At 44.3% G+C, this 26,941-nt stretch overlaps 7 protein-coding genes; 4 read left to right on the forward strand and 3 right to left on the reverse strand.

Annotated features, from left to right (window-relative positions):
* Positions 1–5,985: 5,985 nt before the first annotated feature.
* GSBLH_T00002976001 (uncharacterized protein) lies at positions 5,986–7,072 on the forward strand. XM_013041627.1 has 6 exons: positions 5,986–6,096; positions 6,132–6,289; positions 6,320–6,565; positions 6,596–6,763; positions 6,794–6,884; positions 6,918–7,072. The coding sequence occupies exons 1-6, from the start codon at positions 6,057–6,059 to the stop codon at positions 7,049–7,051; spliced, it is 837 nt and encodes a 278-aa protein (XP_012897081.1). The 5' UTR covers positions 5,986–6,056; the 3' UTR covers positions 7,052–7,072.
* Positions 7,073–7,199: 127 nt separating this feature from the next.
* Positions 7,200–8,769, forward strand: GSBLH_T00002977001 (uncharacterized protein; the record flags this gene model as incomplete). The annotated part of the gene is made up of 6 exons (XM_013041628.1): positions 7,200–7,426; positions 7,456–7,568; positions 7,601–7,893; positions 7,930–8,052; positions 8,086–8,202; positions 8,245–8,769. 6 exons carry the CDS (start codon positions 7,200–7,202, stop codon positions 8,767–8,769), a joined length of 1,398 nt encoding a protein of 465 aa, XP_012897082.1.
* Positions 8,770–9,065: 296 nt separating this feature from the next.
* On the reverse strand, positions 9,066–10,076 carry GSBLH_T00002978001 (uncharacterized protein; the record flags this gene model as incomplete). Its single annotated transcript, XM_013041629.1, has 2 exons — positions 9,066–9,666; positions 9,697–10,076. The coding sequence occupies 2 exons, from the start codon at positions 10,074–10,076 to the stop codon at positions 9,066–9,068; spliced, it is 981 nt and encodes a 326-aa protein (XP_012897083.1).
* Positions 10,077–10,504: 428 nt separating this feature from the next.
* Positions 10,505–11,856, forward strand: GSBLH_T00002979001 (Biotin-acetyl-CoA-carboxylase ligase; the record flags this gene model as incomplete). XM_013041630.1 has 6 exons in its annotated part: positions 10,505–10,668; positions 10,699–10,744; positions 10,774–10,877; positions 10,907–10,946; positions 10,979–11,299; positions 11,332–11,856. The coding sequence occupies exons 1-6, from the start codon at positions 10,583–10,585 to the stop codon at positions 11,854–11,856; spliced, it is 1,122 nt and encodes a 373-aa protein (XP_012897084.1). The 5' UTR covers positions 10,505–10,582.
* A 368-nt stretch (positions 11,857–12,224) lies between these two features.
* GSBLH_T00002980001 (uncharacterized protein) lies at positions 12,225–14,522 on the reverse strand (the record flags this gene model as incomplete). XM_013041631.1 has 9 exons in its annotated part: positions 14,067–14,522; positions 13,561–14,031; positions 13,199–13,529; positions 13,005–13,170; positions 12,901–12,977; positions 12,799–12,872; positions 12,690–12,768; positions 12,319–12,653; positions 12,225–12,288 (listed from the first exon to the last, which is right to left on the reverse strand). Exons 1-9 carry the CDS (start codon positions 14,246–14,248, stop codon positions 12,225–12,227), a joined length of 1,779 nt encoding a protein of 592 aa, XP_012897085.1. The 5' UTR covers positions 14,249–14,522.
* A 4,346-nt stretch (positions 14,523–18,868) lies between these two features.
* GSBLH_T00002981001 (uncharacterized protein) lies at positions 18,869–21,466 on the reverse strand (the record flags this gene model as incomplete). The annotated part of the gene is given in 3 exon segments (XM_013041632.1): positions 18,869–21,133; positions 21,163–21,354; positions 21,371–21,466. 3 exon segments carry the CDS (start codon positions 21,464–21,466, stop codon positions 18,869–18,871), a joined length of 2,553 nt encoding a protein of 850 aa, XP_012897086.1.
* Positions 21,467–22,624: 1,158 nt separating this feature from the next.
* Positions 22,625–24,439, forward strand: GSBLH_T00002982001 (uncharacterized protein; the record flags this gene model as incomplete). The annotated part of the gene is made up of 10 exons (XM_013041633.1): positions 22,625–22,731; positions 22,761–22,860; positions 22,893–22,970; positions 23,004–23,048; positions 23,078–23,719; positions 23,750–23,869; positions 23,900–24,106; positions 24,136–24,210; positions 24,241–24,292; positions 24,327–24,439. 10 exons carry the CDS (start codon positions 22,625–22,627, stop codon positions 24,437–24,439), a joined length of 1,539 nt encoding a protein of 512 aa, XP_012897087.1.
* Between the last annotated feature and the right edge of the window lie 2,502 nt (positions 24,440–26,941).

Raw genomic sequence — 26,941 nt, forward strand, 5'->3', positions numbered from 1 at the left:
GTATTGCGGCAGGTGTAAGCTGATAATCGCAGCTCATTCAACCTCTAGTGACTCCTTGGAAGTCATTCCAACCACTGAGGACAAGGAGATGCAGATCGAGTACAATGGCATTCAATTCAAAGACTCGTTGAAGCTCATCAGCAGTCCTCTCAGATCCATTGTCGCACAGACACTCGGAGGCAACCTCGATTTGTATGTGCACACCAAACAACAACTACGCAAGTACTGTGAATCACGAGGTAAGCAATGGAATGACGAGTACATCGATCTGTTGACACGGAAAGAACCCATGTTTTACAGTCTCATCAAATCGTACGACACATTGAACAATACCACCATTCCTTCTCGTGAACAATGCATTGATGATATGAAGGGAGAAATGATGCCCCAAGACGAATATGATCACATGGTGAAACTGTGGAAGATCTTCGATATCAAGACATGGGGTGAGTACTACGAGTTGTACAATGTACTCGATGTAACTCTCATGGCTGATGCATTCGAGCACTTCCGCGTTACCACACTGAAGGCATTCGGTGTTGATCCGATGCACTATATCACAGCACCACAAATGGCCTATTCGCTCTTCTTAAAGGTCACAATGGAGGGCGATCATAGTGAGAGTAGCCTCATGACCCTCGCAAGGAAATGGGCTCAGTACATCATGCGCATCAACGCGAATGAGGGACTTGAGGAGAAACAACTCATGAAAGTGTTCTTGAACCGCATGGGTGAGTTCTATGAGAGCAAGGGAATTCGATTGATGGAGACAAATGAGATCGATGACTTCATGCGTCTACTCAAAAACCTTCGAGGAGGCATCACACAGATCGTGAAAAGGCATGCCAAAGTCGACCTTGACAGCACCGCCAACAACGGAGAGCAATCTTCCATCTACTACCTCGACGCCAACAACCTGTATGGAGGAGCAATGCACAGAATGATGCCTTATGAAATAGTGGGTGTACCCGAACGACGAGAAGTAATGGAAAGGATCAATCGTGATCCGAATGAATGGGTGCAATCACTCAATACGTTCGGCAAGTATGGGTTCTTCATCGAATGCGATATCGAGGCACCAGTGGAACTCCATGATAAATTCAATGACTTACCATTCTTCCCCGTACAGAAGGCGGGCATGTACTCAGACGGAATCAAGAAGTACGCAGAGAAGAACGACATTGTGGACAAGGTGAAAGAGGTGAATACACCGAAGCTCATCTGCGATCTTGTACCTCGACGCAAATATCTCGTACACTACTCTCTGCTGCAATTGGGTCTTCAACAGGGATATCGCGTCACGCACATCCACCGCCTCATTCGATTCAAACAAGCACCCTTCATCTTCGAATACGTCAATATGCTCAGTGAAAAACGAGCCAAATCAAAAACCACCGTAGAAAAGAACCTGTACAAGCTGTTGGCAAACTCGACCTATGGCAAATTCGTGGAGACTGGGTTGAAACGAATGAAAGTGAAGTTCGCTAACACGTGGAATGAACGTGAGGCTATCATTCAGAAGCACGGATATGATATGATCGCTGGAACCACCATGTATTCCGAAAATCTGATCGGCATTAAGCTGAACACACCGGTGCGCAAGGTAGAGAAGCCGTTCTTCATCGGGTTTGCCATTCTCGACATGTCGAAGCACATCATCTACGATTTCTACTACAATGTGCTCAAGACGACATTCAACAGTGTGGAGTTGTTGGGACAGGACACGGATTCGCTCATCGTGCAGTTGAACGACCGTGGTAACATCGTCCACAAAATGTGCGATATGTACAAGTCGTTTGACTTTTCTGAGTTGGATAATACGAGCTACTTCTATGGTGAACTCGTGAAGTATTACGATCACGAAGTTGACAAGAGCAAGTTCCCTTCATTGGACTCGTTCCTCAACTTCAACAAGAAGTTGCCGGGACCCATATTCAAGGATGAGCATAACGGGCATCGCATCACTGAGTTCGTGGGACTTAGACCAAAGATGTACTGTTTGATTGACGAGAAGCATGTAGTGCATAACGCAGCGAAGGGAGTTCCTCGCAATGTGGTGATCGATGGAGAGAGGATGAGCGTGAAGAACATCGAACTATACAAGCGTGTCCTCGAGGCAGAGAAGAAGGAAGATGCAGTGATCGAAGGTACTTTCAAGCGTATCAACAACCAGGCCTTCAATATCAGCACGAAGGAGCAGACCAAGACCCTCATGACTTGCACGGACAACAAGAGATGGATCTTGGACGACAACATACACACACTTGCATTCGGGCATTATAGACTGAAGTAAAGGAAGCAATCTTTCACTTTGGACAATGGGGAGGAATCGAAGATTCCTCCCGGGGCAACGTACGTGGGGGAGCATAGCTCCCCCGGGACGACGAAGTCGTCCCTCGTTGCCCCATCACATCCATGGATACCATGGCCTACAATGGAAGTCAGGTTAACATTGCAGGAATTGGCCGAAATTGGCAGCCATGGGTTTCCGCGCGTTTCTTGTTATGGACATCGAGGTGAGCAGGTAGACAATGGCCGAAAATGGTCGAAAATGGTCGAAAAATGGTCGAAAAAAGTTCACCGCGGTTATTTGGTAGAAAATGGATTTTCGCGCATCTATCGCCTTTTCCCTACTACTGGTATTATTATTAGACAATTAATATTGTAAAATTGTAGTAAATCATATTTTAGGATTGTCGTAAGAAAGAGCGCTTTTCTCTAAATGAGAGAAGTGTCTTTATGTTATCGTTTTTGTAATACTTTTATTTGTTAAATCATTCTCTAACGTGATATTGGTATTTTTCTAGTATCTCGACATTTTAGCAACGCCTTATGTAATTTGGAAGAATTTTGGCTAAATACAAATGCAATAATATGGGTACTGAATTATCATATAGATTACCGACATAAAAACATTACAGTCGGATCAGTGAAGAGTAGATAGTGTAAAGTTCATCTTTTCGATAGCTGTACTTTTTTCTCATCAGTGATATTATTTTCGAAGCCAATAAACCTGTATTTCCACAATTCAACACACTACTACATAATATTCCCTGATTGAAACAGTATTGTAGAGTCTAGAATGCGATAATATGTTGTGAGATTGTTATATTTACTATCTCTATTCATCCAAATACAGCCTAATTGTATTAATAAAGCTAATCATCCTCGACGTCTTTTTCGTGACCACAAGTTGTGATTAATAATATTTTGACCATCTCCTGTTTGTAGAAATGTGGTAATACTCTATTTTAAGTACTCTCGAATGATAAAGATCACGCGAGTTTCAAAAAGGAAAAGAGTTGGATTTATGACGAAACAACACTGTAGCAATAGTCTGTTCTATTATCAAATACCTTAAAACGTTCAAAGTGTACAAAACATACGAAACGATCACAAAGTTCATAATTCTTTTTTTAAAGCACTTGGTGTATATTCCACCTTTTGCCTCGCGGTCTTTATTTATGACAGATTGTAGATATCAATGATAATTTGAGGAATAGTGTAGATTAAGAGAAATGAATCTCTTTCCTCGTTTAACTTTAACGGCATCAGTTTATGATCCAAACCAAGACTGTGGAGTTATTTTTGGAGGTTTTGTGGCCGGTGTGTTATCTAATTCTCTCTTTTTGATATCCGATCATGGAGAAGAAGTCCACGAGATACAAGTGAAAGGTATGTGATAAGATAACTGTGACATTGAAGGGACTGTTCCTTGTCCTCGTTTTAGGCATTCCTGTTGTATGTACGATGATTGCCTTTATGTTTGTGGAGGAATCGATGGTTCAAAGTCGCTTCTTAGTGACATTTGGTGTTTTTCCTTTAACACATGTACTTGGACAGAGGTAAACATGGTTTTTCTCTTTCACAAGATAGATTAATACTTCGTCCTTATTTCCGGCTATTATGGGTCATTGCTCTTTCATTCGTGACAGAGTCATTTATTTAATCGGTGGCATTACAGAGAACAACTACAGAAGATGCAACGTTCGAAACACTATATTAGTGATCAGCTATAATCTGGTAAGTCACGAAATCAAGGACCTTTCCTATTCTTTTCCTCCCAGTTTTCTCCCTATTGATTCCTCTCCCAGTTTTTCTTTTCTTCGAGCAAACAAGCACACCAGTTTTTATCCAGTCCCCTGCTCTCGCTTTTCTAGCACCATTCTTCCATCACGTCTCGGATTTACCCTTTTTGGCGGGTAGCGGAATCCTATTTCGCTCAGAAATAGTATTTCGATGAGTTCGCGGCGTCCTCTGAACGATCTCTGGGAATTCGATCTTCATGATCGCACCTGGCGATTAGTTCACGCTCTAGAGCACGAAGTCCCTGCCTTTCCCGGCCAAGCAGCGGTCATGACGAAGGAATTGCTGATCGTTGTGGGAGGGTAGCATCCAAAGAAGCCGCGTTGACGCTTAGAAATCAGGGAAAGAAGTGTAAAAACGCGATCATTTCTGTGTTTTCGTTTCCGCAGAATCGCTGGAGAGCGCCCATGATCGTTTTGCTTCTTGGATTTACTTCAGCGTAGAGCGAGATCCCTGCCATTGCTTATCACACTTGCTTCTTTTTCCAGAAATCGCCTTGGACCCTATCTATAATCGGGGGTATTTCTGGAAATCCACAAATCGACATTCACTCCATCCACTCTTCTTATTCTATTCATCTGGAGACTTTTCTCTCCTCACCTCACAAACCATACCAAGAGTACCCGTTTTTTGGAATTCCCAAAATAGTCACAATTTCAATTTCAATGTCTGCAATTCGCCTTCTGCCGATGAATCCTTTTTCAAGCCTCCTCACCCCTCCCTCGCCAGTCCTCCCACCTTCTCTCTCCAAGAAGCCCTCCAATTCATCGACGAGACTCCCTTCCCATCTTCTCGGACTTTCCTCCCTCGTTGTAACGCTTTTTCAGAAGCGGAGGACGTCTTCCGCAGCCCGCCTCCGCTTCTTCTCCCGCAGTCCGACGTCGCCGACGCTTCGCTCGCTTCGCTCGCTTCGCCTCGCCGTTTCCGCTCCTCCATCCCCACTCTCTCCTCCCTCCACAGGTTCTCCGTTTCCACCTTCCTTCACGCGCAGCGAGCTCCCCACGCTCGTCATGGGCGGCCGTCTGGAGCCCTCCGACCTCCGCTTTCTCCCGCACAGTCCGCGCGCGCGCTCCTTCAGCGAGGCGTCGTCGCCCTCGCGGACGCGTCTGCGCCGCGCCGAGCTCCTCGCGCCGATCCCCGCGCAGTCCGACACCGAGGGCTTCGTGGTCGGATCCATTCCGCTGGTTCTCACCACGCCCACGGCGGAACCTACGCTGCCGCAGGATGTGGACACGCTGTCGTGGAAGCGGGAAACCGCGCAGCAGTCGAGGAATGGGGACAGGGAGCGGAGTGTGCGGGTCTTCCAGTTTGATGGGGTGTCGCCGAAGTCGACGCCGGAGAAACGTGGAAAAGGGGAAATGGGGGAACGGATCGCGCAGTTTCGGGGATTGGTGGAGAGTATTAGGAAGTTGCAGGGAGAGGTGGGTGACTTGTCGATGAATGTGAAGACGGTTTCGATGAGGATTCAGGATTACAGAATGCAGATTGAAAAGCTACGAAATGAGAATATGGACATTGTGAAATTGAATGCTGCAACGAAGTATGACCATGTAGGAAAATGTGGAAGAGGTGTGAAGTGTGTAGTTAACTTTAGAGGCTTTGCGCAAGATTGTGAGTGATCTCAAGACCGAGCAATTTTTTAGATAGTTTTGTTTGTTTTAGTTAGCAAGATAGGACAGTGAGGCGAAGAAACAGAGAACTCCCCAGGATAGGCTGCTTGCCTGAAAAAGTGTTTTGGCACTGTAAAAAACAGCGAGTACACAAATAACAGCTTCCTGCCAGTTCCTTATCCAAGATTCTCTCGATGCATGACTGCGTAAGCGGTTTTTAGAGTGACATCAATTGAATCAGAAGGAGTTTCATCGACGTCATACTATCAAAATCAAACAGAATATCAATATTTAATTGTTAAAATGAGAGTGTTCGTGGATTACCGTAAGAAGTCAGTCGAATTCGATGTCAAGGAGACCATGACTGTGAGTGAGTTGAAGGATCGCATTGAATCGGAATGTACCAGAATCTCTCTTCTCTTTTTTTACTCCTAGTGCATCTCATCAAAGTGCGTCAAGCTCTCAAGATCATGATCACTGAGAAAGAGCCTCTCCGTCTGACGGACGACAAGAAGACGCTCGCGGACTACAACGTCAAGATGGATGCCCATATCATTTTGCGCGATATTGGTCCTCAAATTGGCTACCGCGATGTTTGCATTCTTCCTTCCGCTTAACTCTAGGTGTTCGTGTTCGAATACGCCGGTCCTTTGGTCATCATGCTCATTCTTGGCATGCAGCCCAGTTTCATCTACGGATCCGCTCCGAAGCACATGACTGAGCAAGCGCGTCTTGCCGTGATCGCCTGGGTGCTGCACTACGCCAAGCGTCTGTTCGAGACCTTCTTCGTTCACAAGTTCTCTCACGGCACCATGCCCATCACCAATCTCTACAAGAACTGCACCTACTACTGGGGATACGCGCTCTTCGTACCTGCTCATGCATCATTGTAATCGTAGGTGGGCTACACGCTCTGCCACCCTCTGTACACTCCCGTCTCCAGCTGGACCATCGTTTACGGAGCACTCATCGCCATGTTCATCTGCGAGTGCATCAACGGTGCCGTGCACCTGCAGTTCAGCCGAATGCGCAAAGCGGACGGATCGCAGGAGAGACCCATTCCCAAGGTAATTAAGGGACATATTGTTGAACATTAGGGTATTCTTTTCCAATATGTCTCCTGTCCCAATTACTGTGCTGAGGTCTGCTCGTGGATCTGTTTCACGGTTATGACGCGATCTTTCCCGGGTAGGCAGAATCGCGGTTTTCGTGATGGTTTAGCGCTTTTGTTTACTCTGACCGGATTCCTTCAGATGTACGTGTGGGCGGTGAAGAAGCATAAGGGATATCTGAAGACCTACGGAGATGAGTACAAGAAGCTGCATCGCAAGGCCATCATCCCTTTCCTTTTGTAATTGGTTTTTTTATTGGTTTGTTGGGTGTTTGTTCGAGATGCTTCGCACTTTGCGGATAGGTGGTAACTTGATTCGGAGGAATCGCTATGGGAAGATGTTGGGTAATGTCTTCTCCTCCTCTCCTCTCAGTGAGAAATGCGATCGATGTATGGCTGTCTCTCCATTTATATATATAGCGTGTGATATATCGCCCGAACACACAAATGCCGCAGCAGCGCCTTTTCGATCCGAATTTTTTTGGAATCCGGACGCAAAGACGGTGTATGTACACACTTTCGGCTGTTCGCATAATATTTCGGACGGAGAGACGATGAAGGGTGTTCTCGCGCAAGGGGGATATAACATTACATCAAAAAAGGAAGAGGCGGATGTTTGGTATGCGATTCGAAGCATTTGACATACAGGGTGATCAACACCTGTACTGTGCGTGACAAATCGATTCAAAGTTTTCGTACACTGTACAACGAAGCAAAAAAGACGGGAAAGAAGCTGGTTGTTGCAGGATGCATGTTAGAAGGTACAATCTTCCTTATTTTTCTTTTGAATTAGCGGATCCGTCACTCTCCTCCGAATTCCATGCGGATGCTACGCTCGGAGTTCGTCAGATTGCGCAGATAAAGGAAACAGTCGATTCCCTCTTTTTTCCTCCCACGCACCATTTTGTTTCCCCATCCGATGAAATCCCTTCTTTACAACTCCCCAAAATTCGAAAAGACGAAGGTGTTGAGATTATTCCTATCTCGTTGGGTTGCTTGGGCGCCTGCACTTTCTGTCAAACGCGCTTGGCTCGAGGCAAGCTGTGGAGTTACCCCATCGATGAAATTATAAAACGTGTGCATGCAGTATCCGTTTTTTTTATGAGAAAGCTAGACCTCTAGGCCAAAGTGAACGGGATTTCGGAGATTTGGCTGACGAGTGAAGACACAGGAGCGTATGGAATGGATCGAAACAGTAGTTTGATGGAGTTGTTGGATCGAATTCGATCTGAAGTCGAGGATTCCGTTTTGTTTTATTTTGTTCTTTTGAGAAAATAGAATGTGATGGTCAAAATAGGAATGACAAACCCGCCTTTTTTAAAACCAATGTTAGAACCGCTGTCAACCATCTTAAATCACAAGAATTTTTATAGTTATCTGCACATTCCAGTCCAAGTAGGACCCATATTATCATCATAGTTTTTTTTTACTTTATAGTCTGGTTCGGATGCTGTATTAAAACGAATGAATCGAAAATACCAAGTATCCGATTTCAGAGAGATTTGCTCTTTTCTCTCGCAGCACGTTCCAGGAATCACACTCTCCACGGATATTATTGTTGGTTTTCCGTACGAATCTGCGGAGGATCACGCGAAAACAATGCAACTTTTGCGCGACCTGAATCTGAATATTGTGCATTATTCTAGGTATTATCCGCGACCTCACACATTGGCGGCTCGTTATGAGCAGCTTCCAATCGATGTAGTGAAGAGTCGAGTGAAAGAACTGAGTGATTGGTTCAAAGCCTTGCATCCTTACGATGAATTGGTGGGAAAGGAGATGGATGTGTGGGTATCGAATGAGAAAACGGGCGATTATCGATGTTGTCACACGAAGAATTATACGAAGGTGTTGATAGTGGATTCCAAGGAGTTTGCAGCAGGAGATGTAGTGAGAGTGAAGTGTGTGGAGGCACAGCGATTCCATGTGAAGGCAAGAATTGTAGAGAAGAATGGAAATTGAACAGGATGTTCTGCTTGTAGCGAGTAGTGGTTGTAGATTTGGTAGTAGTTGTTTGCGTTAAGAATGAGAGAATCTGTGATTGATCAATTTGGGTTATTGTTTTTCGTCTTTTTAACATTGATATTATTGTTACAACCTTTTGTTACATATTCACCTTTGATTGTTGATTCTTATTCAAACAAACAATCCTAATAGACTATAAAGTATAATACGACTAAACAACTTCCTTCTTCTTAACATTGACCTTTGGTTCCTGAACAACGAGAACTTTCCTAAACATTACTCCACTCCGTATTTCACCACTTCTCGTTCATTACGAATCCGAAGTATAGTAAACTGAGTACCTGGAAGCCACATAGGATTACAAAGGTATATCCGGCTCCGATCGCAGAGGTCAGAACAGGGAACGACATTGAGATTGCAATGTTCAGTATATATAGCACAATATTAGAAACAGAAAGTCCCTGAGCGACCAATTCTTTGGGGAAGTCCTGAGTGGCCATCACATAAAACAGGGGTCCAGGACCACTCTCAAACCCTAGAATGTAGAAGAGCATTCCAATGAGGGCAACAACAGGAATTCCAGATACCATAAACGATGCGATTAGAGCTACAGTTCCGATAATCATGATCGATAATGCCATGATAAAGATGAGTCTTCGCGACAATCGGTCAACAACTGCCATAAAGATAAAAACAGTCAGCATATTCCAAAGACCCACCACAATCATCTGAGTAAATAGTACATTTTCGATTCCAGCACTTGCCAGAATCTGAGCGCAATAATACATCACTCCATTGATTCCAGTCAGCTGGTTCATTACTGCCAGCATAATGGCAAACACTAACCAGCGAATGTTCTTCATACTAAACAGACTTTCAGTACTCTTCTGAGCCCTACTCTCAATGCTCTTCACTGCAACCTACTTCACTTCTTTCTTTTCTTCTACAGGCATCGGCGGAGCAAACCAAAGAGTAATTGCAGTGGCTACTCCTATGACTGATGATATTCCTAGCTGCAATCTCCAGCTGAGGGGCGAGAGTGGGACGCAGTTGCTAGGATCAAACGAAGGAACGAGCAAGAAGTTCATCAGTTGCGCAAGGAAGATGAAGAATGTGATGGAGAGTTGGAAAAGGGAGCCGATACGACCCTTAATCTCCTCATTAACAAGAGAATTTGCATAATGAGAGCAAAGTGCAGAGGCGTGACCTATACTGAGTCCAATGAAGCCTCGCATAATGGTGATATACCAATAGTTATCCCATAGAATCATCAAAATAGGGAATAATGTAGCAACAAGGGACATAACATACAATGCCTATATAAAAACACGAGACAAAACAAACGGTTTTCATCCCCAGTCGCTCTTTGAAGAAAACGCCCAGAGGTGATCCAAAAGCCGCAAAAACCAAGATAAGTGATGTAAAAATACCTTGATAGAAAGAGACATTACTTGATGAATCAAATCCAGGGAGTGTACACTGAATAAGTGGTAGGGAGAGACCCGCGACAATACCTGAATTGTATCCAATAATTGCCCCTCCAAGAACGTTAATTAGCGCTACAAATCAGTGCTTACTCTTATGCTTACCAGCAATAAGTGTTTCTTTTCTCATAAGTATAATATTTTTGAATTTCGAACATCGGAACAATGAACACGATGAAGTATCAAAACGAAACGGCGAGAACCAATCATATTCGAGCAAATGAAGTACGCCATAGTAAAAGACGGCCGGGCGTCGTCGTGTTCATTAAATAATGTAGAGAACTTTGCCAACTTTGAACTTCTTCACATTCCATTACACTCATAGAATGTTATCAGTCAAAGCAGTACTTGCCAGATCCGGTGTGAAACCTCTATCTGGACCATTTGTGAAACCTATCCAGGCTCGATTCATGTGACATTGCGTGTTTGGAATAACCACCAGGTCGACCGAGGATCCGGATAGTTTTAGACCGTATCCCTTCATAGGGGTAAGAAATATTTGAGTCGCAGCATGTAGATTTGCGCTGATGATAAGCAGCGATTGAAGATAGAAAATCAGATCAATTCCTGCTGGAAGCCAGATTTTCCCGTGAAAGCACCGAAATTAATCACTCGCGAAGAGTAGTTTGCACTTTTCCGTAATCATGTAGGTTTGACCTGGATCCACCAACATGGAAGACTCCTGAGGGCGTAGAATCTACAATTTATGGCTTACCGTCTAGGAACCAAGCTTCAACATCAATAACTTCTACAATAACCTTCATACCCGCGTTTTAGGAAGAAATCTGCTATACTCACACGAGTTAAACAGTACCCAGAGTATCTTAAAGGAGAACTTTGCCGGCTTCCAGTCCGGACTTCTCTGCGTAGCCGACCGCCAAACGAACGGTCACGGCCGAACCAACAACAAATGGAACTCTCCCTACGGGTGTCTGATGTTCAGTTTCAAGACCTACATCGAGAATCAGCGCGACTTGCCTCTCCTTCAGTATCTCGCCACGCTCGTGATGTGCAGCTCTCTAGAAGCTGTGTACGATACGGGCGTAGCATATTCTCTGTGTATCTCCATGTATAGGACATGAACATCGGCATCAAGTGGCCGAACGATATTTACTACGACGGGCGGCTGAAAGTGGGCGGCGTGATTTGCCAGTCTGCGTACACTGGAAAAATGTGGGATGTGACGATCGGAATCGGAATTAACATTTCGAACAAGCAGCCCACGACGTGTATGGATGAGATCGCATCGAAGCTGGAGAAGCGAGAAGTGTTTTTAGGGCGATCGACCGTTCTGGCTTCATTTTGTAACCAGTTCGTGGAGGCGATTCGGACGTTCCGTATGTATGGGTTCGAACCGTTCATGAACGATTACTTGGATACTTGGCTGCACAATGAGGAGGTTGTGACGGTGGAGTCGGATCTCGATCCCGAGGATAAGTGCAAAGCTGTGATTACCGGGATCAGTCCATTGAGCGGAATGCTGTTGGCGAAGAAGGAGGATGGAAGCGTATTAGAGCTATATCCAGACACGCATTCCATGAATTTGATGGACAAGTTGATTTATAAGAAAAAACTCAATTTGTGTGTTTGTTGGAATTAAGAAGAGGGTGGTAGGGTGCGAAATAAAGAATAGGGTAGTTTGGAATGTCGTGTTTCAGAGGGGAGAGGGTTGGATGGGATTTTCGTAGTTTGAATAGGATGTGAATGGTGCTATGATCCTGGAAATTCTGTGGTATCATCCAGCTTCTGAAATAACTGTATTTTGGAATGGATGGGGAGATAGAAAGTAAATTTTATATTTTTATGATTCCTACTTTACAAATATTTGATTTTTACCATGCAATTCCTCATAACCTCATATATTTCGTCATTCTCGTGTTTCCCATGATACTCTCTCTCTCTCTCTTTCTCTGATTTCACACCTACTCCCAACCCCTCTTCAACACCCCAATCCCACTTCTTCCGTTTTCAACAAACACACAAACACGCCTCGTTCTTCAGTTCCAGCAGCTCCACTTCCTCCAAAACCTCTCTACACATCACTTCCCTTCCTTTCTCCCACATCTCCACCATCTCCTCTTCCTTGTCCTTCATCGCCTTTCTCTCGGCGTTCATCGCCTCCATCGTCTCCAGAATTCTCCGTCTCCGCTCTCTGAACGCATCGATCCATCCCAGCTTCTTCCGGATCTCGTCGATATGCTTCATGGCCTCCATCTGCACCATCTGCTTCTTATACTCCTTCTCCTTCGTCTCCAATTCGCTCTTCGCCTTCGCCTCCATCTCCTCCGTCACGCACTCCATCGGCCACGGACGGAACTGCAGCGTCAGGAACTGCGGCAGCCGCTTCTTCGCCACGCTCTCTCCGGTCACATCCCACACATCGAACCCGTTCTCGTACTACTCATCATCCCTTCTCCCTTTAAAAAAACCCACGTCCTGCTTGTTCTCCTTCGAGTAGCACGACGACGTCACGCAGAAATGCCCGTTCGGCGACCACGCCACGTCCGTGCAGCTACCCATCACTCCTCCCCGCGGGAATCACCTGAAATGCTCCTGCTCCTTCAGCGACATCCGCGCCGAAACGTCCCAGAACTCCAGTTTCCCCCGCAGCGACGTCTGTTCCTCATCGAACTCCATTCCCTACCCCCAGACCCGCCAGCAGAATGTAGTTCCCCGCGGGAGACCAGTAGAGACGGTTGCACGCGCGGTTCGGAATCGTATCTCATGAAACGCCCGCCCCAATCCTACAGAGTTTGGTGAGCTCGTGCTTCTTCGGCTTTCCGGGCTCCATTCCCGCGGTAACCGCGTAGAACGAAACGTTGTGCTGCGCCTTGGCGTTGGTGGTGAGCAGCGCGAAGCGCTGGTCGTCGTTCTCCCACTCCAGCGCGTCCACGGCCTCCTCCATCTGCAGGGTCTACGTTGAAACGCCCCTCCTCCACGACCTCCACCGGGAGATTCCGCAGCGCCACGCGGACCAGCGAGATCTGGTAGAAGAGCGTCTTGGCTCGCCGGTTGGCCTTGCGCGCGACCACGAGGGCGAGCGCGGATCCCCGCGGGGACCACGCGAGGCGGAGCTGCTGGACGTTGTTGAGAGAGACGGACTGGAGCATGCGGCCCTGCTGGACGTCGAGCAGCACCACGGTGGCGGGCTTGCTCTCCGTCTCGGGGATCACGTAGCTCAGAATGGCGCCGGTGGGCGACCAGGCGAAGTCGGCGATCGACGGCACGCCGAAGCAGGCCTGGCGGAGCAGGCGGAAGTCGGGGAGCGAGAACCTAGGCGGTCAGGCCTGAGGATAGCACGCACAGACCGATGCCGTTGCTGCCCTTCACGGCGAGGAACTGCTCGTTGGCGGAGAAGGCGAAGGACGGCCAGTGCGGGTCGGTGCAGGGGAAGCGGCGCAGCAGATGATTGGTCGCCACGTCCCACACAGCGACAGCGTCTTTGGCGGAGGCGCCCGTCGCGCCGTTCCAGGTCAGCGCGTAGCGCTCGTGGCGGCTGAAGAGCACGCGCTTGACGTCCTTGTGGGGCAGACGGCCGCACTCGCAGAAGGAGGAGCCGCTGTGGAGCATGATGCCTTGGCCGTGGTAGGTGACCACGTAGGTGCCCAGAGGGCTCCATTCGATGGGCGGCTGCGAACAGGCGAGGTCGTTCTTGCCGTCGTGTGCAAGCTGTGGCGAGGGAGAGTCGCACCAGTACACTTCTACTTGGTCTTTGTACCGGATGAGGAATTGGTCGCGTTGGAATGCGTCTTGCATCCACGAATGTAGACCGCTTCTAGGATACATCGAAACATCGATAATGAGAAATACGGGGTAGAGGCGAGCTTCTTCAACGGGGCAAACGATTCTTTGTTGGGTAACTCCATTGTGTTGGGATCTTGAAGAGAATCGACGATATCCGCATAACTATATAAATGGAATGTGTGAAGTTTATCCATAGGTGTGTTATGAAGTCCAGAAATCACTTTCTTTGCTTCCTCAGGACTCGCCATCTCGAAAAGAGCAGCTCTACACACAATTGTTAGTTCATTCAATTCTAATATGCAACACAAATCTTACCCATAGCTTTTCCCCGTCTCTGGATCGATAGGTATGAAAATGTCGTTCTTGACCACAGAACCGAAGGGTTGAATTTTCTTTAGTAAGAACAATCGCAGCTTCTTTGCTTTCTCTTCATCAACGACTGCAATTCCATCCATGACGACAAGAGAGGAAGTATCACAAATTGGCTTGATCTCTTCGCTCGTGATGAATTTGGCTTTCTCTCCTAGTGCTGCTTGAACGTCCAAGACCATTGTTTGGTAAATAAGCAATAATCGAAAAGTGTCGAAATCTGGACTATTTATGGAAAGGTAAAAAATGGAGGAATAGCTTCTAAAGGACACGAATTAAATAGAGAATCGAGATGGAAAGAGAAGGATATGTCTTGGAGAGTTCTAGATGATGAGAATGGAATAGGAATAGAGAGAAAGCTGTCAAGGAAATTGCTTTGTTAACTTGAACTTGTTAGTAGTATAAATGTGGTTAAACAATTGAAATCGATCCTATGAAGTGAGATTAGTGCAAGCAATGCTAATTGTAATACTTTTTTTGTAAATAGTGGACAGAAAATAGAATGTAAATGATATGAACAAGATACATAAGCTTATGAGCAACCCCGAATTTACAGAGTACTGAAAAGTAGCTGTTTGAGTGAGTTTACTTTAAGAATTGAGTCATTTTTACTGGATGATTAGAGATACAGACGCTTATGTAGATACTGGTTCAACTTTGTAATCTACAGTCATATTTGGTATGCTCAATTGATCGTAGGAAAGCACAGCGTTGATACTCAATTCTTATTAGAAGAAATGAAATAGGTGAAGTGATTGAAAGTAGGACTATATCGAAAACAATAGCGAACTGAATAGGAACAAATCAATGTGGATATTATACTGATTTCTTTGTGTGTACTATGAATAGGTTCAAGAGATACAACCAACATCACACATTGTTACTCTAGTTATAATAATATGCAAGTGGAAGGATCAAGTGAATGATTCTATAGATTTGAAAACAAAAGAATCCACTTCGATTCTTTTTCAATTCAATTATTTCTTTACTATTCTATTTATCATAATACAATCGTTGAGGGGATTAATAATGAACAACTGATATCGAATTTCTACACTTAGAAAGTTTAACTGTTCACTATCCAATTACCTTTGAGATATGTTAAATTCTGTACAACACGCACAAATCGGAGCGAAAAAACGAATTCTTTCTAATTATATATATATATATTAATAGGAATTTCCAACTCTAGTTATAAAAACAATATATAATACAATTTATTACGATCCAGTTCATATACTTGGATGTCTCAATTCACGCACTCACTATCTGGTGATTTGTCAAAGAAAATACATATCTATTTCGTACATTGAACTGTACTGAATTGCCTCAGCTTACTTTTCTATTGTTTATGTATTTTCACTCTTTATTCGTAAAATTGATTACACAAAGGATTGGAACATGCTCTTTAAACCTATCTGAGTTGTGATGATGGAAAAGAGTCAATCGATGATTGGATCCTAAATTAATAGCCAAAAAATGAAGATAAGGGGTTTGGAACAAACGAGCAAAGTAAACATTGAATAAACAATAATAATAAAAATAATATTGATTGGAATGTGTAGATTAATAACTGGAATTACATATTGATCTAGACAAGATTGGAGAGAATGGGGGAAACATCTATGAATGAAATCAAATCTATCAAGATTACTCCAAATTGATTTCTCTGTCCATATTACATTTTGGAACGAATGAGGTAGCTCGACATTTATAAGATTTGGAATATCTAAATACGATCAATTTCAATTATTAATGACTACTTTCCAGTGTTACATAACGAACCTGATCGAAACTATATCCCGCGGATTCAATGTATCTCAGCTTTAAAAGATCTACATTCAATCATGTCGAATCATTTCATTCTCACTTCGCATTGTCAAGGAACATGATTTTCTATTTCTTCCTTGGAGTGCATATTCACCGAGTTGAATGGATTCTAATGATGGAATATCTACATCAATCATTTCATTCGAATTCATTCAATACTTTCCATTATTGTTGTTAAGGATTCACGGAATGCTTCATCGCCTAATGTAATGGATTGTAGATTTGGAAGATCTATGCATTATCCAAATATTCAATATCATATCATTACCTCCAATCTCAAAAGAACCATCATGAAATGCACTTTCACCTAATGTAATGGATTCTAGCTTTGGAAGATCTATGCATTATCCAAATATTCAATATCATATCAATACCTCGAATTACAAATGAACTACCAAGGAAATTGCATGACCTACTTCCAATTGTACCAATTTGAATGGATTGTAATCGTGGTAGATTCTTCAATTCAAAGTCTCCTCCAAAATCAGTGAAACTATATTTACCAATTTCTATCGATTCCAATGACTCACAATTCAATATGTGGAATGATTTCGATTCATCATTTCCATACCAAGTAGGTATCTGAGTAAATGAACTCTCACCAATGCTCAAAGATTTCAATCCTTTCATGTGCTTGATTTTGAATGTCTTGACATTTGTAAAGCAAAAATTCTCAATATCTATATACCATAATTTCGGGTAATTAGATATTTCAAAGTATAAGAAATGTTTTCCACTGTTACTTGGAACATAATACCTTCCATCGAGAATACTGATTCCGTGTGGTCCTTTAATGATATAACTAATAATACTGATAATCATGATAATAGTAATAGATACCATTGTTAACACATAGCTATTCTTCAGTAAAAATATGCCTATTCTCTTCATTGTTAATGTGCATGATTTGCTATTATTATTATTATTATCATCATTGTTCTTGTTCGCATTATTATCGACAACCACTTTGACATTTATTTCATCTTCGATAAAAGGAGCGATACTCTTTTCAGGACCATTCGAGAATTTCCAACGCTTGCATAGATACCATAAGACAATAAGGGCAACGATAATACCGAAATAAAAGTTGATCATTAGACATATTATATATACTACAAAAAGAAGAACGATTTTCAAAATGTGAGTAATCAACACTCTCTTTAACAAATTTCCCATTATCCACTCTGTTTCTTTTGAACTTATTGGAAGGCCATTCTTGTAGCATGTTCCCTTTCCATGACGTACATTATCCTTATACATTCCCTTAAATATAATTGTTTCTCCATCAGCGTCATACTCTGTTCCAGCTCCATTTCTTGGATAGTTTTGTTCCAAAGAATCCAAATATCCTCCCTCATACACTCTTACACCATCTAAATACTCTATCATTGTAGCATCACCCTTGAACTGTTTCCATGCTATTACTTCGATTCCATTATCCCAATGACTCACTCGCGAAATCTTACCATTTTCAAAGAAATAGCACATACCATCATATTTCCCTTGATAATCTACTTGGAAAACGCGTCGAAATCGGCTGTTTTCGTCCATTTCTTTCCAATAATCCCTACCCATTTCAAGGAAAGGAGAACAGTTTAACTTATTGCCTGTATCATATAATCCGTCGTATATCTCATTCCCTTGTTCATCATATTCCGTTCCTCTTCCATGTCGATAACCATTCTTGAGATAACCATCATAGAAAAGGCTTCCAGACTGGTAATACAGTTTACAAAATCCAGTCATTTCACCTTGAGAATACCGGAGTTTGGCGATTACTACATTTGTTGGAGTTATGATTGTAGCATCTCCGTTTAGTTTGCCATCCCACATTTGTGAATGGATCGTATATCCCTGATGTGGAGCGCCTGTGCGAATGATGACCTTATTTCCATTCTTTGATATGATTTCACTGATAGGAAATTGATTGGAAATGCACCAGTTCCAAATTTCAGTCCCGTTATCGTCATCTTGGTCATTCACAACAGATTGACTTAGAGGTGACACATTCATCTTTATCATCTCTATATCTGTATGATCATCACAATTTTGATTCATTATTAGTATAAATATGAGTGAATTTTATTTTGGCTCAAAATAGATTCGGTTTGGTTTCTATTTATACAAACTCATCTGACTACTGTTCAACTATTAATTCACAATATCAGCACTATTTCTATGGAAAGAAAAAGGGAAAGTGGATTATACTTAAGGAATACTATGATTATTGTATAGATAATAGAATATACAGCATTTCAAGACTTTATTTACTCAAGTGACTCATAGTTAACCATGGAAACAATATTACTGTACTGATGAAATAGGATTCAAAGACTTTTTTGATGTGTTCGGGTAGTGAGAATATATCTAATTCGTATTTTTACTATTTATTATTTACCAACGTAAAATTCAGATTTTGAGGCAGACAATTGACATTAGCCTCTGATTAAACAACAGTCAAAGTGAACCATTGCCATATTGCACATGCTCGTATTTCTTCTATTTTCAAATATTTCTAAGATATCACCGCAAACTTGAGTTAATGTGGTATCATATGAAACGCACTTATGGATAGAAAGCTATACTCAGCCGTCTAGAAGCAAAAATAGAAAACAATACCACTTCACTCCACTACCTATCGGTTCACCACTTTTACAACAAACAAACAACTATTCACTAAATCGCTCCAGTTTCTTTGTAGATACATCCAATTCATGTCGAATCTTCTCACGCTGATAGTAAATCGGGCAATCCTTATTTCCACAAATAATACTCTTATGCAAGCTGTTCTGACATCGCTGGCAAGTCGTCCACAGTTCGCAGAACTGTCGTTGCTGCAACTCCACCTGCATTGCAGTTTCGATGTAATGAGCGCTTTCGAACGATTTGCAGTTCGAGCACACCGCTCCTTTCTGCAGCGGACGCTTACAGTGCATACACGTGTTCTTTCGCTTCACAAACTGTCCAATCCCCGAGTTCTGAACCACCACCACCTTCTTCACGTTCATATGCTCGCCTTTGAACAGCTCATCCAACGTATGATTCTTCAAAACAGCGAAAATCCGCTCGATGGGACCCCGCAGCTGATGTTCCAAATACCAATTCACATCGATTTGGAGGTTGTTTTCGAGCACATAAATCGGATCTTCGCTCTTCGTGTACGCCTTGGCTCCTTTGTCTTTTTCAATAATCACATACGCAACGCGATCTCCCACTTTCGGAGCACTTCCAGGATCGCGCTGCGCCATTCGTTTCGCCAATTCCACATGCGCTGCTTTCGCTTTGTATCCTTTTCCATCATCATCCGCTTTCTTTCCCAGCGCCTTCGTGATTACCAGCAATGAAATATCGATCTGGTTCTGAAGCAACGCGGAGAGCGTGCTCTTCACGTACTCCACAGCGTCCTCCGGCGATCGGTCGATTAGCAGCTTCTTCAAGCACGTGTCCACGAGGATTCGCACCAATCGGCAATTGTCTCGACGCACGGTTTCGATTCCCTTCGCGTCCAACTTGTCCCATTTCTCCGGCTTCGTCCAAAACAAGCCTGCGTAGCGCTTCTTGTTCATGAGGAGATAAGGGAAATAGACTTTCTCGAATTCTAATCGAACGGGGTCTGGGAAGAATCCAGAGACATACTCAGCCGCTTCTTTGCCAAGTTTCATCGCTTCCTCCACCGTCTTCACGCCGAATTTCACCATCACCGAATCCGTATCTCCGTACACAATCATCGCATCGTGCTCATAGCCGTTCTTTATGCAGTAGCGCTCCATCACTTTCCTCTGGGTCATTTCAATCATCGCACGCCCATAGGACGTCACTGTGCGCGAAATCGCAAGACACGGAAGCTGACCGACCGTGGCTCCAGTGAATCCGTACACCGAATTCGCACTCACTTTCAATGCTAACTGCCGTCCATTCTGCACAGCCTTCTTTAAAGGATCTGTTTCCTTCGCCATGTCTTTCTTTGCCACTTTACGAGCAGCGAGTAATTCGCGCAGAATGATCGGAAGCACGCCTTCGCGCTCCGACTTCTTTAAGAATCGATTGCCTGTCGGCGATCTCTCCACGCGCGACTCGTCGATCTCCATCGAATCCGGGATGAGCGTGGAGTAACAAATATTGTGAGCGATCATAATCGATGGATACAGCGATGCAAAGTCCAGCGTCGCGATCGGCTCTTCGTAATAGCCCTTCTTCGGCTCGATCACCGTCGCGCCTTCGTATTTCTCGCTCTGATTCGAGCGGTCCAACGTCGGAATGATGTATCCCAGCTGCAAACTCTTTCGATGAATCATCGACAACACTTTGATCTGCTGGCCGCGCGAGAGCAGCATGTTAATCGGAACGCCCGTCACGCGAGCCATTTCCACTTGGTTAATGATCACATTCAGCTTATCGAGCAGCTGCTGCGGCAGCCAGGCGTCCTTGACGCAGTAGGAGGCGATTCGCTGGCGAGTCACATCGTCTCCGTTAAACAGTTCTTTGATTTGATTGTATTTCACGTCTTCTTTGGTTTGGCCCAAGAACTCGCTGGAAACGTTGTTGAGTGTGTAGCTGGAGAGTTTGTATTCGCGACGAACGAACTGCATTACGTCGAAGATTAAGCGGCCAGCGATATTCGTATCGATGTTTTCGTGGGTGCCGTACGCGGCAGAAGAAAACGTTGAGGTCGTGCAGCGTGCGAATTCGCCCTTCACACGTCCTAGCAAATCGAACTCTTTCACTTTCAGTGTGGCGGCTCGCTTTCGGAGATAGTCGATATCGAAGTTTTGAATGTTGTATCCCGTGATAATATCGGCGTCACAAGCCACTAAATACTTGGACCAGGCCGCCAGCATGTCTTTTTCGTCCTCGAAACAATACACATCCACTCCAGGAATCGAAGCACATCCGCGCAGCGTGAACACAGACTTGAACAGCGGCTCTGTCGATCCCTACTGTCCAAATCCATCGCCATTCGCACTTGCTCCGTCACGACGTTCGCGATCGTGATCACAGCGTCCTTCTCGGGCGAAGGAAACCCGCCTTCTTCCGCACAGCACTCGATATCAAACGAGAGGATGCGGAACGGCGCGATCAGACTGAAATCGTCCTTTGTGGGAAGCGAGACGACGTCCGAACAGATCACATCGCATTCATATTGGCACATCGTTCGCTATTCGTCATCTCACAATGCAATAATTTGCCTTTTCGGAGGGAGAAAGGAGGCGATAGTTCCCAGGGTTCAGCTGCAGCCAGTTGCACCCAACGATGTTGTGATCCACCATGTATCGGAGGACGAAGGGCAGCTTGGCTTCGAAGATTTGGTGGTAGAACAAGTCCTGATTGCCGTAGGATTGGGGCTGCGAACGCGGCTCCGAGCCGGTTCCGAGCAGCTTTTCTTCCTTCCGCTTCCGATAATTCTTAAACTCGGACGCTCTGGTTCCTTGCTGGGCGTGAAGAATGTGGAAGAAAATAAAACTCTGAACACTTCGCGAGCGAGCGTTACATCGTTCGGGAACTGCATGATCACTTTCATGTAGGTCTGGTCGTGTTCCTGGTAAAAGTAGATGCTTTTGTGTTTGCACAACTCTACATCGAGGACTTTGCCCTTCACTTTTCCTGCATTCTGAAGTTTTTCGGTCATATAAGCAACCAAATCCTCTCGATCGGATTCTTCATACAGCGGGTGTTTGGTAATATAAAAGTAGCGATGAAGGAGTACTCGAGTGGGAGATAGCGAAGGATATATATGGAAGGAAATTGTGAACATTGCAACACACGCTGAATCCCTCTCTAGTAATTCCATAAAAACGGATAACAGGGGACAAGTACTATACGGTCATTGAATTCAAATAAAGAACAAACGCTTTCGAAGTCAACTTCGACTTTGCTATCGCTGACTCGTTTCATCATCATTCCATCATATCTAACGAATGATAGGAAACACGAATGACACGCACAAATCAACACTCATCCACTCAAACGCTATGGTATCCTGTTGGTCACTAAGAGCAGGTGCATCTTTTCTGCGTATCCTTTGTTCTCCAAGAAATCTGTTTAGTGTTGGATTATACGTGTCATACTCTGTTTTCGTCAACACTCTACGCATGATGAATACAAGTATCACAAAAACCTTCTCTCCTTTCTCGGAGACTCAATAACTTCAGATTGCCTCTTCTGAGACATGGAAAGTGAGCTTGTCGAATGGATTCGTGCAAGATATTGTGCTCATTTAATGTGTTATGTGTGTTATGAAAGACATGTTTTGTGAATTTGTTCTTATTCCAAGTAGTGGTGATTTAAAAAGGTTTTCAAATTTGAAGTGGAGTCCAACTGATTACCCTTTTCTAAAATGTCTTTGTGGTTGATACTTATTATCTCTTCAGCTTTCAATTCCGATTTCGTGATGTTCCAAAAATAGGGACGATTTCCCAAAAGGAGTTATGCTTGGTGGATTTCTTATTCTCATTAACTTACCGATTCAATCGAATTCTACAACGATGTTGTCGAGATTTGCTGTTGCTGCCCGAAGTGGAGTTACTGCTGTGAAGTACTCCTCTTTTGAGAGATGAACTGTAGTTTACTCTCTCGTACCCATGGTTCTGTATCCCATATTATACGTTGTTTCGCTTCGTCTTTACCGGAGCATGTTTTGGTTTCCATGCCTGCTCTTTCTCCTGTTTTGATGTTTTTCGTTCGTGTAATTCGTAGACCATGACTCAGGGAGGAATCTCTTCTTGGAACGTGAAAGAGGGAGACGCTGTCCAGCCTGGAGACGTTCTTGCTCAGGTTAGCATTTCTTTTGAGGATTCTGATCGTTAGATTTCTACCGACAAGAGTACTCTTGATTTCACTACTCAAGAGGAGGTTTTACTAAGCATGTGGTTTCACTTTAGGGTTATGTCGCTAAGATCTTGATGCCTGAAGGTTCCGAGAACGTGAACATCGGAGAGCCCATTGCCATCGTGGTCGAGAACAAGGAGGATATCCCCGCCTTTGCCAACGCCACCAAGGATTCCCTCGAATCTGACGGTGCTCCAGCCGCTCCCGAGCCAGCCCAGCCTGCTCAGCCTGCCCAGCCTGCTGCTCCCGAACCTGCTCAGCCTGCTGCTCCCGAACCTGCTCAGCCAGCTGCTGCTGCTGCTCCCCAACAGCCCGCTCAGCCCGCTCAGCCCGCTCAGCCCGCTCAGCCGGCTGCCCAGGCCCCCAGCAACACCTCGCGTGTGTTCGTGAGCCCGCTGGCGAAGACGATTCTGAAGAACAGCGGAGCGAAGCTCGATCTGGCCAGCATCAAGGGCAGCGGTCCCAACGGCCGCGTTATCGCCTCCGACGTGCTGGCCGCGCTCTCCGTCGCCCCGGCCGCCGCCCCTGCGCCTGCCGCGAGCGCTGCGCCCGTCGCTGGTGGCGTCTCGGCGAACTACGAAGACGTGGCGGTGACGCCGATGCGGAAGGTGATCAGCACGCGTCTGACGGAGTCGAAGCAGTCGATCCCGCACTACTACGTGAACCAGACGTGCGACGTGGACGAGCTGCTGAAGGTCGGGCTGGGTGCGTTCGATGATGGATAGCTGCGTGCACGCCTCAACGCGGATCTCAGCAAGATGAAGAACCCGTCGGGCTCGGAGAAGCCGGCGAAGGTGACGATCAACGACTTCATCGTGAAGTCCTGCGCGATGGCGCTGCGCGACGTAGCGATGGACGCGAGGCCTGAAGGGTAGATGCCCGAAGTGAACTGCAGCTATGTGAACAACATGATGCGTCACTACAAGACGATCGATATCAACGTGGCCGTGTCCATTCCCGACGGCCTCATCACGCCTGTGCTGCACGATGTCGATAAGACCGGACTGCTGAGTCTGAACCAGCAGATGAAGACGCTCATCAGCAAGAGCAAGGAAGGCAAATTGCTTCCTGAGGAGTACGCGGTAGGCTTGCAGAGCGGTGTTGATCGAAGGCTGGAAGCATGACCGTCAGCAATCTGGGCATGTACAACATCCCGTCCTTCTCGGCGATCATCAATCCGCCTCAGGTGGCTATAACGAGGTCTTGTTATGCGTAGTCGTGCATTTTGGCCGTTGGCGGAGTGGTGAAGACCGTGGTGCCGTCAAAGGGTGAGAGAAGCAGGGAAGGAGGCGTGAGGCGTAGAGGATGAAACCAAGTTCGAGGTGAAGAATATGATGTCCGTGACACTGAGCTGCGATCATCGCGTGATGGATGGTGTGATGGGAGCCACGTTCGTCAATGCCATCAAGAAGTGAGGGTCTGAAAAGCAGCTTATGCGTAGATACATCGAGAACCCGACTCTTCTCTTGCTTTAAAAACTAACAATCTCATTTTTCTTTCCATTGTTTTCTTTATACTCGTTGTGAAATGTGCAAACACGTTTTAAATGCACAGGTTGGTGCAGGTGCCTCGCAATAATAGAACAGGTTTCCATTCGAGCGCCTTGCTGTGGAAAGTGGTTTGACTGTGCCAAGTGTCACGCGGAACAATGTGACCACGAACTGAAACGTAGTACCATTTTGGTATCATTTTGAAATTGCATTTTAGACTAGGTTTTTGGTTGCAAGAAGTGCAAGCACGTTTTTCGAAAGAATATGCTGTATTTCGTATTGTGCTGTGAGTAACAAAAGAGATTTCGACGAGGCAGACGAATATTGCCCGAACTGTGATAACCATTTTGTGATTGACGCTGAAACCAAGAAATCAAAGGCAGTGAATGAAGGAAAGGCAGGTGTAGTTGTCGGTGTGCAGGGAGAAAGTGAACGTGAAGTACAGGAACTACGAGATGCCATGATGCGAAAAATGATGGAGGAAGGGATCGACGAGGATTTGTTAGATGATTTGAATGTTTGTTGGTGCAAAAAGAGAAAAAAGGAATCATGATAATCGAAAATAGAAAAGAAGAAAACTCCGAAGCGGGGAATCGAACCCCGGTCGTCCGCGTGACAGGCGGAAATACTAAACCACTATACTACTTCGGATCTGTTTTAGGTTTCAAAGTATCACCTATAAGGATAAGACTCAATGTTCCGATTTTTTTACAAATGTCTTCAAGAAGTAAAAACAATTTCTCGCAGAGAAACTACTGTCACATGTGCATGTCAACAGACAAGTTGAGCATTATGTGTAACAATGTGGTAGAGTGTAAATCTAGCGTTTCTCACATGCAGGTTGGAGATATTCCGTGCAACCGGATGTATTGCTGCGATTATATAGAGAATTACCTCACAGAAAAATAAACAAACAAAGTCTGTTTTGCTGTCGAAAGTGGTAAATACATTCAATATATTTGAATACACACTTATCCATTCGGAATCGAACGTATGTTGTACCAAAAAAGCCACACAGCATACAGTTCTGTAAAAAATAGAAACAACTAGACTACAATGACTCAACAATAATTAACACTGCGATTTATGTCTAATAGTATCCATTATAGAAACCCATTCCCAGAATGTCTTCACTAGATGGATAACCTATTCTCCAGTATTCTTTCTACGTCCAAACGTTTTTACCCAAGCAATTCCAATGATTTTTGATAATCAATAATATACAGTTCTTTCTTGATTCCACATTCTATAAGGACAAGCAAATCATCCGCAGCTCTTTCCAAGAAAGAAAATGAGATGGTGCTGATAATAGATATGACAATAATTAAAAGACGGAGTAGCTACAACACACTTATACGAAAAAAGAATTGAAGACAAGATTACTATTAAATATCCCAAATCTACCAAGAAATCGAAGTAAGAAATTAACGAATAAAAAGAAAGTTAATGAATCCATTAAGAAACACTTTTGTTAGGTACTTAAGTAATTATTTTTCCATCCCTTTTCCCAATGCATTCCCTTTCTTGTACACTTTGCATTTACACCAATATGGTGGTCGTGGTACGGTTTAGGATATTCCAATAATAATTGGTATGATATCCACAACAAGGCCAAGATGAAGGGAATCACTCAAGGATCTCAGATGCTATATTGGTAAATACAATGTGATTCTCTAAGACTATTGAATATTGGTAAATAAACGCAGAAACCTTTGTCTATGATATAGATTCCATCAAATATGAATGGAACCGTTTTTTGTAGGAATATACCCACGTTTTCACCATGTAATTTGTTAACATACAAAGTGTGGAATTAGCGAGTATTCATTAGAAAGTGGTTAATTGATTTCATAATTTCCAAAAATAGTCGGTGCAGTTATTATTTCTATTTAACGAATAATCATTTCTCAATTTTGTCTTTATTCATTTTAGCTCCTGGTTATGAATGTTATTCCTGATCTAAAAGGTCCATTTGTATACCCTTATCCCTCTGATTTTTACATTCTTCACAACTATAATAGTAGGCGTTATTATTCTAATTGCGATCGTAGTAATTGATGGCAGACATTATTTTGATCCTCACTATTTGAGTAATTCCTCCCCAGTTATTCCTGCATTTGTTCAACCTGTCTCCGTCCCTAGCGCTCAGAAAATCGAGGATACCAAGCAGGAGCCAACCCCTAAGTCTCCTGCAGCGCCTGAAACACATATCGCGCCTGGAGTGCCAAGTTCTCAGATACCTGTGACACCAGTAAAGAACGAAGCACCACCATCTACAAACCAGTTAATAAGCGAACCTACAGTTCCTTCAGAGCAAACAAGCGCTGTTTTTTCTGGATGGAAGGTGCCAGTACTTGTTAACAATGGAAATATGGAAGAAAAGCAGTTTCCTCCAAATTGTCATTTAGTACAAGTGGGTCCCAACCT

The sequence above is a fragment of the Blastocystis hominis genome (assembly GCF_000151665.1).
Source record: "Blastocystis hominis, Singapore isolate B (sub-type 7) whole genome shotgun sequence assembly, scaffold_23".
Classification (NCBI taxonomy): domain Eukaryota; class Bigyra; order Opalinata; family Blastocystidae; genus Blastocystis; species Blastocystis hominis.

Coding starts and splice junctions, on each gene's coding strand:
- GSBLH_T00002976001 (XM_013041627.1), top strand. CDS start 6,057: ATGACTGTGAGTGAGTTGAAGGATCGCATTGAATCGGAAT. Junction 6,290..6,319: donor CTCAAATTGGCTACCGCGAT/GTTTGCATTCTT, acceptor GCTTAACTCTAG/GTGTTCGTGTTCGAATACGC. Junction 6,885..6,917: donor TATGACGCGATCTTTCCCGG/GTAGGCAGAATC, acceptor GTGATGGTTTAG/CGCTTTTGTTTACTCTGACC.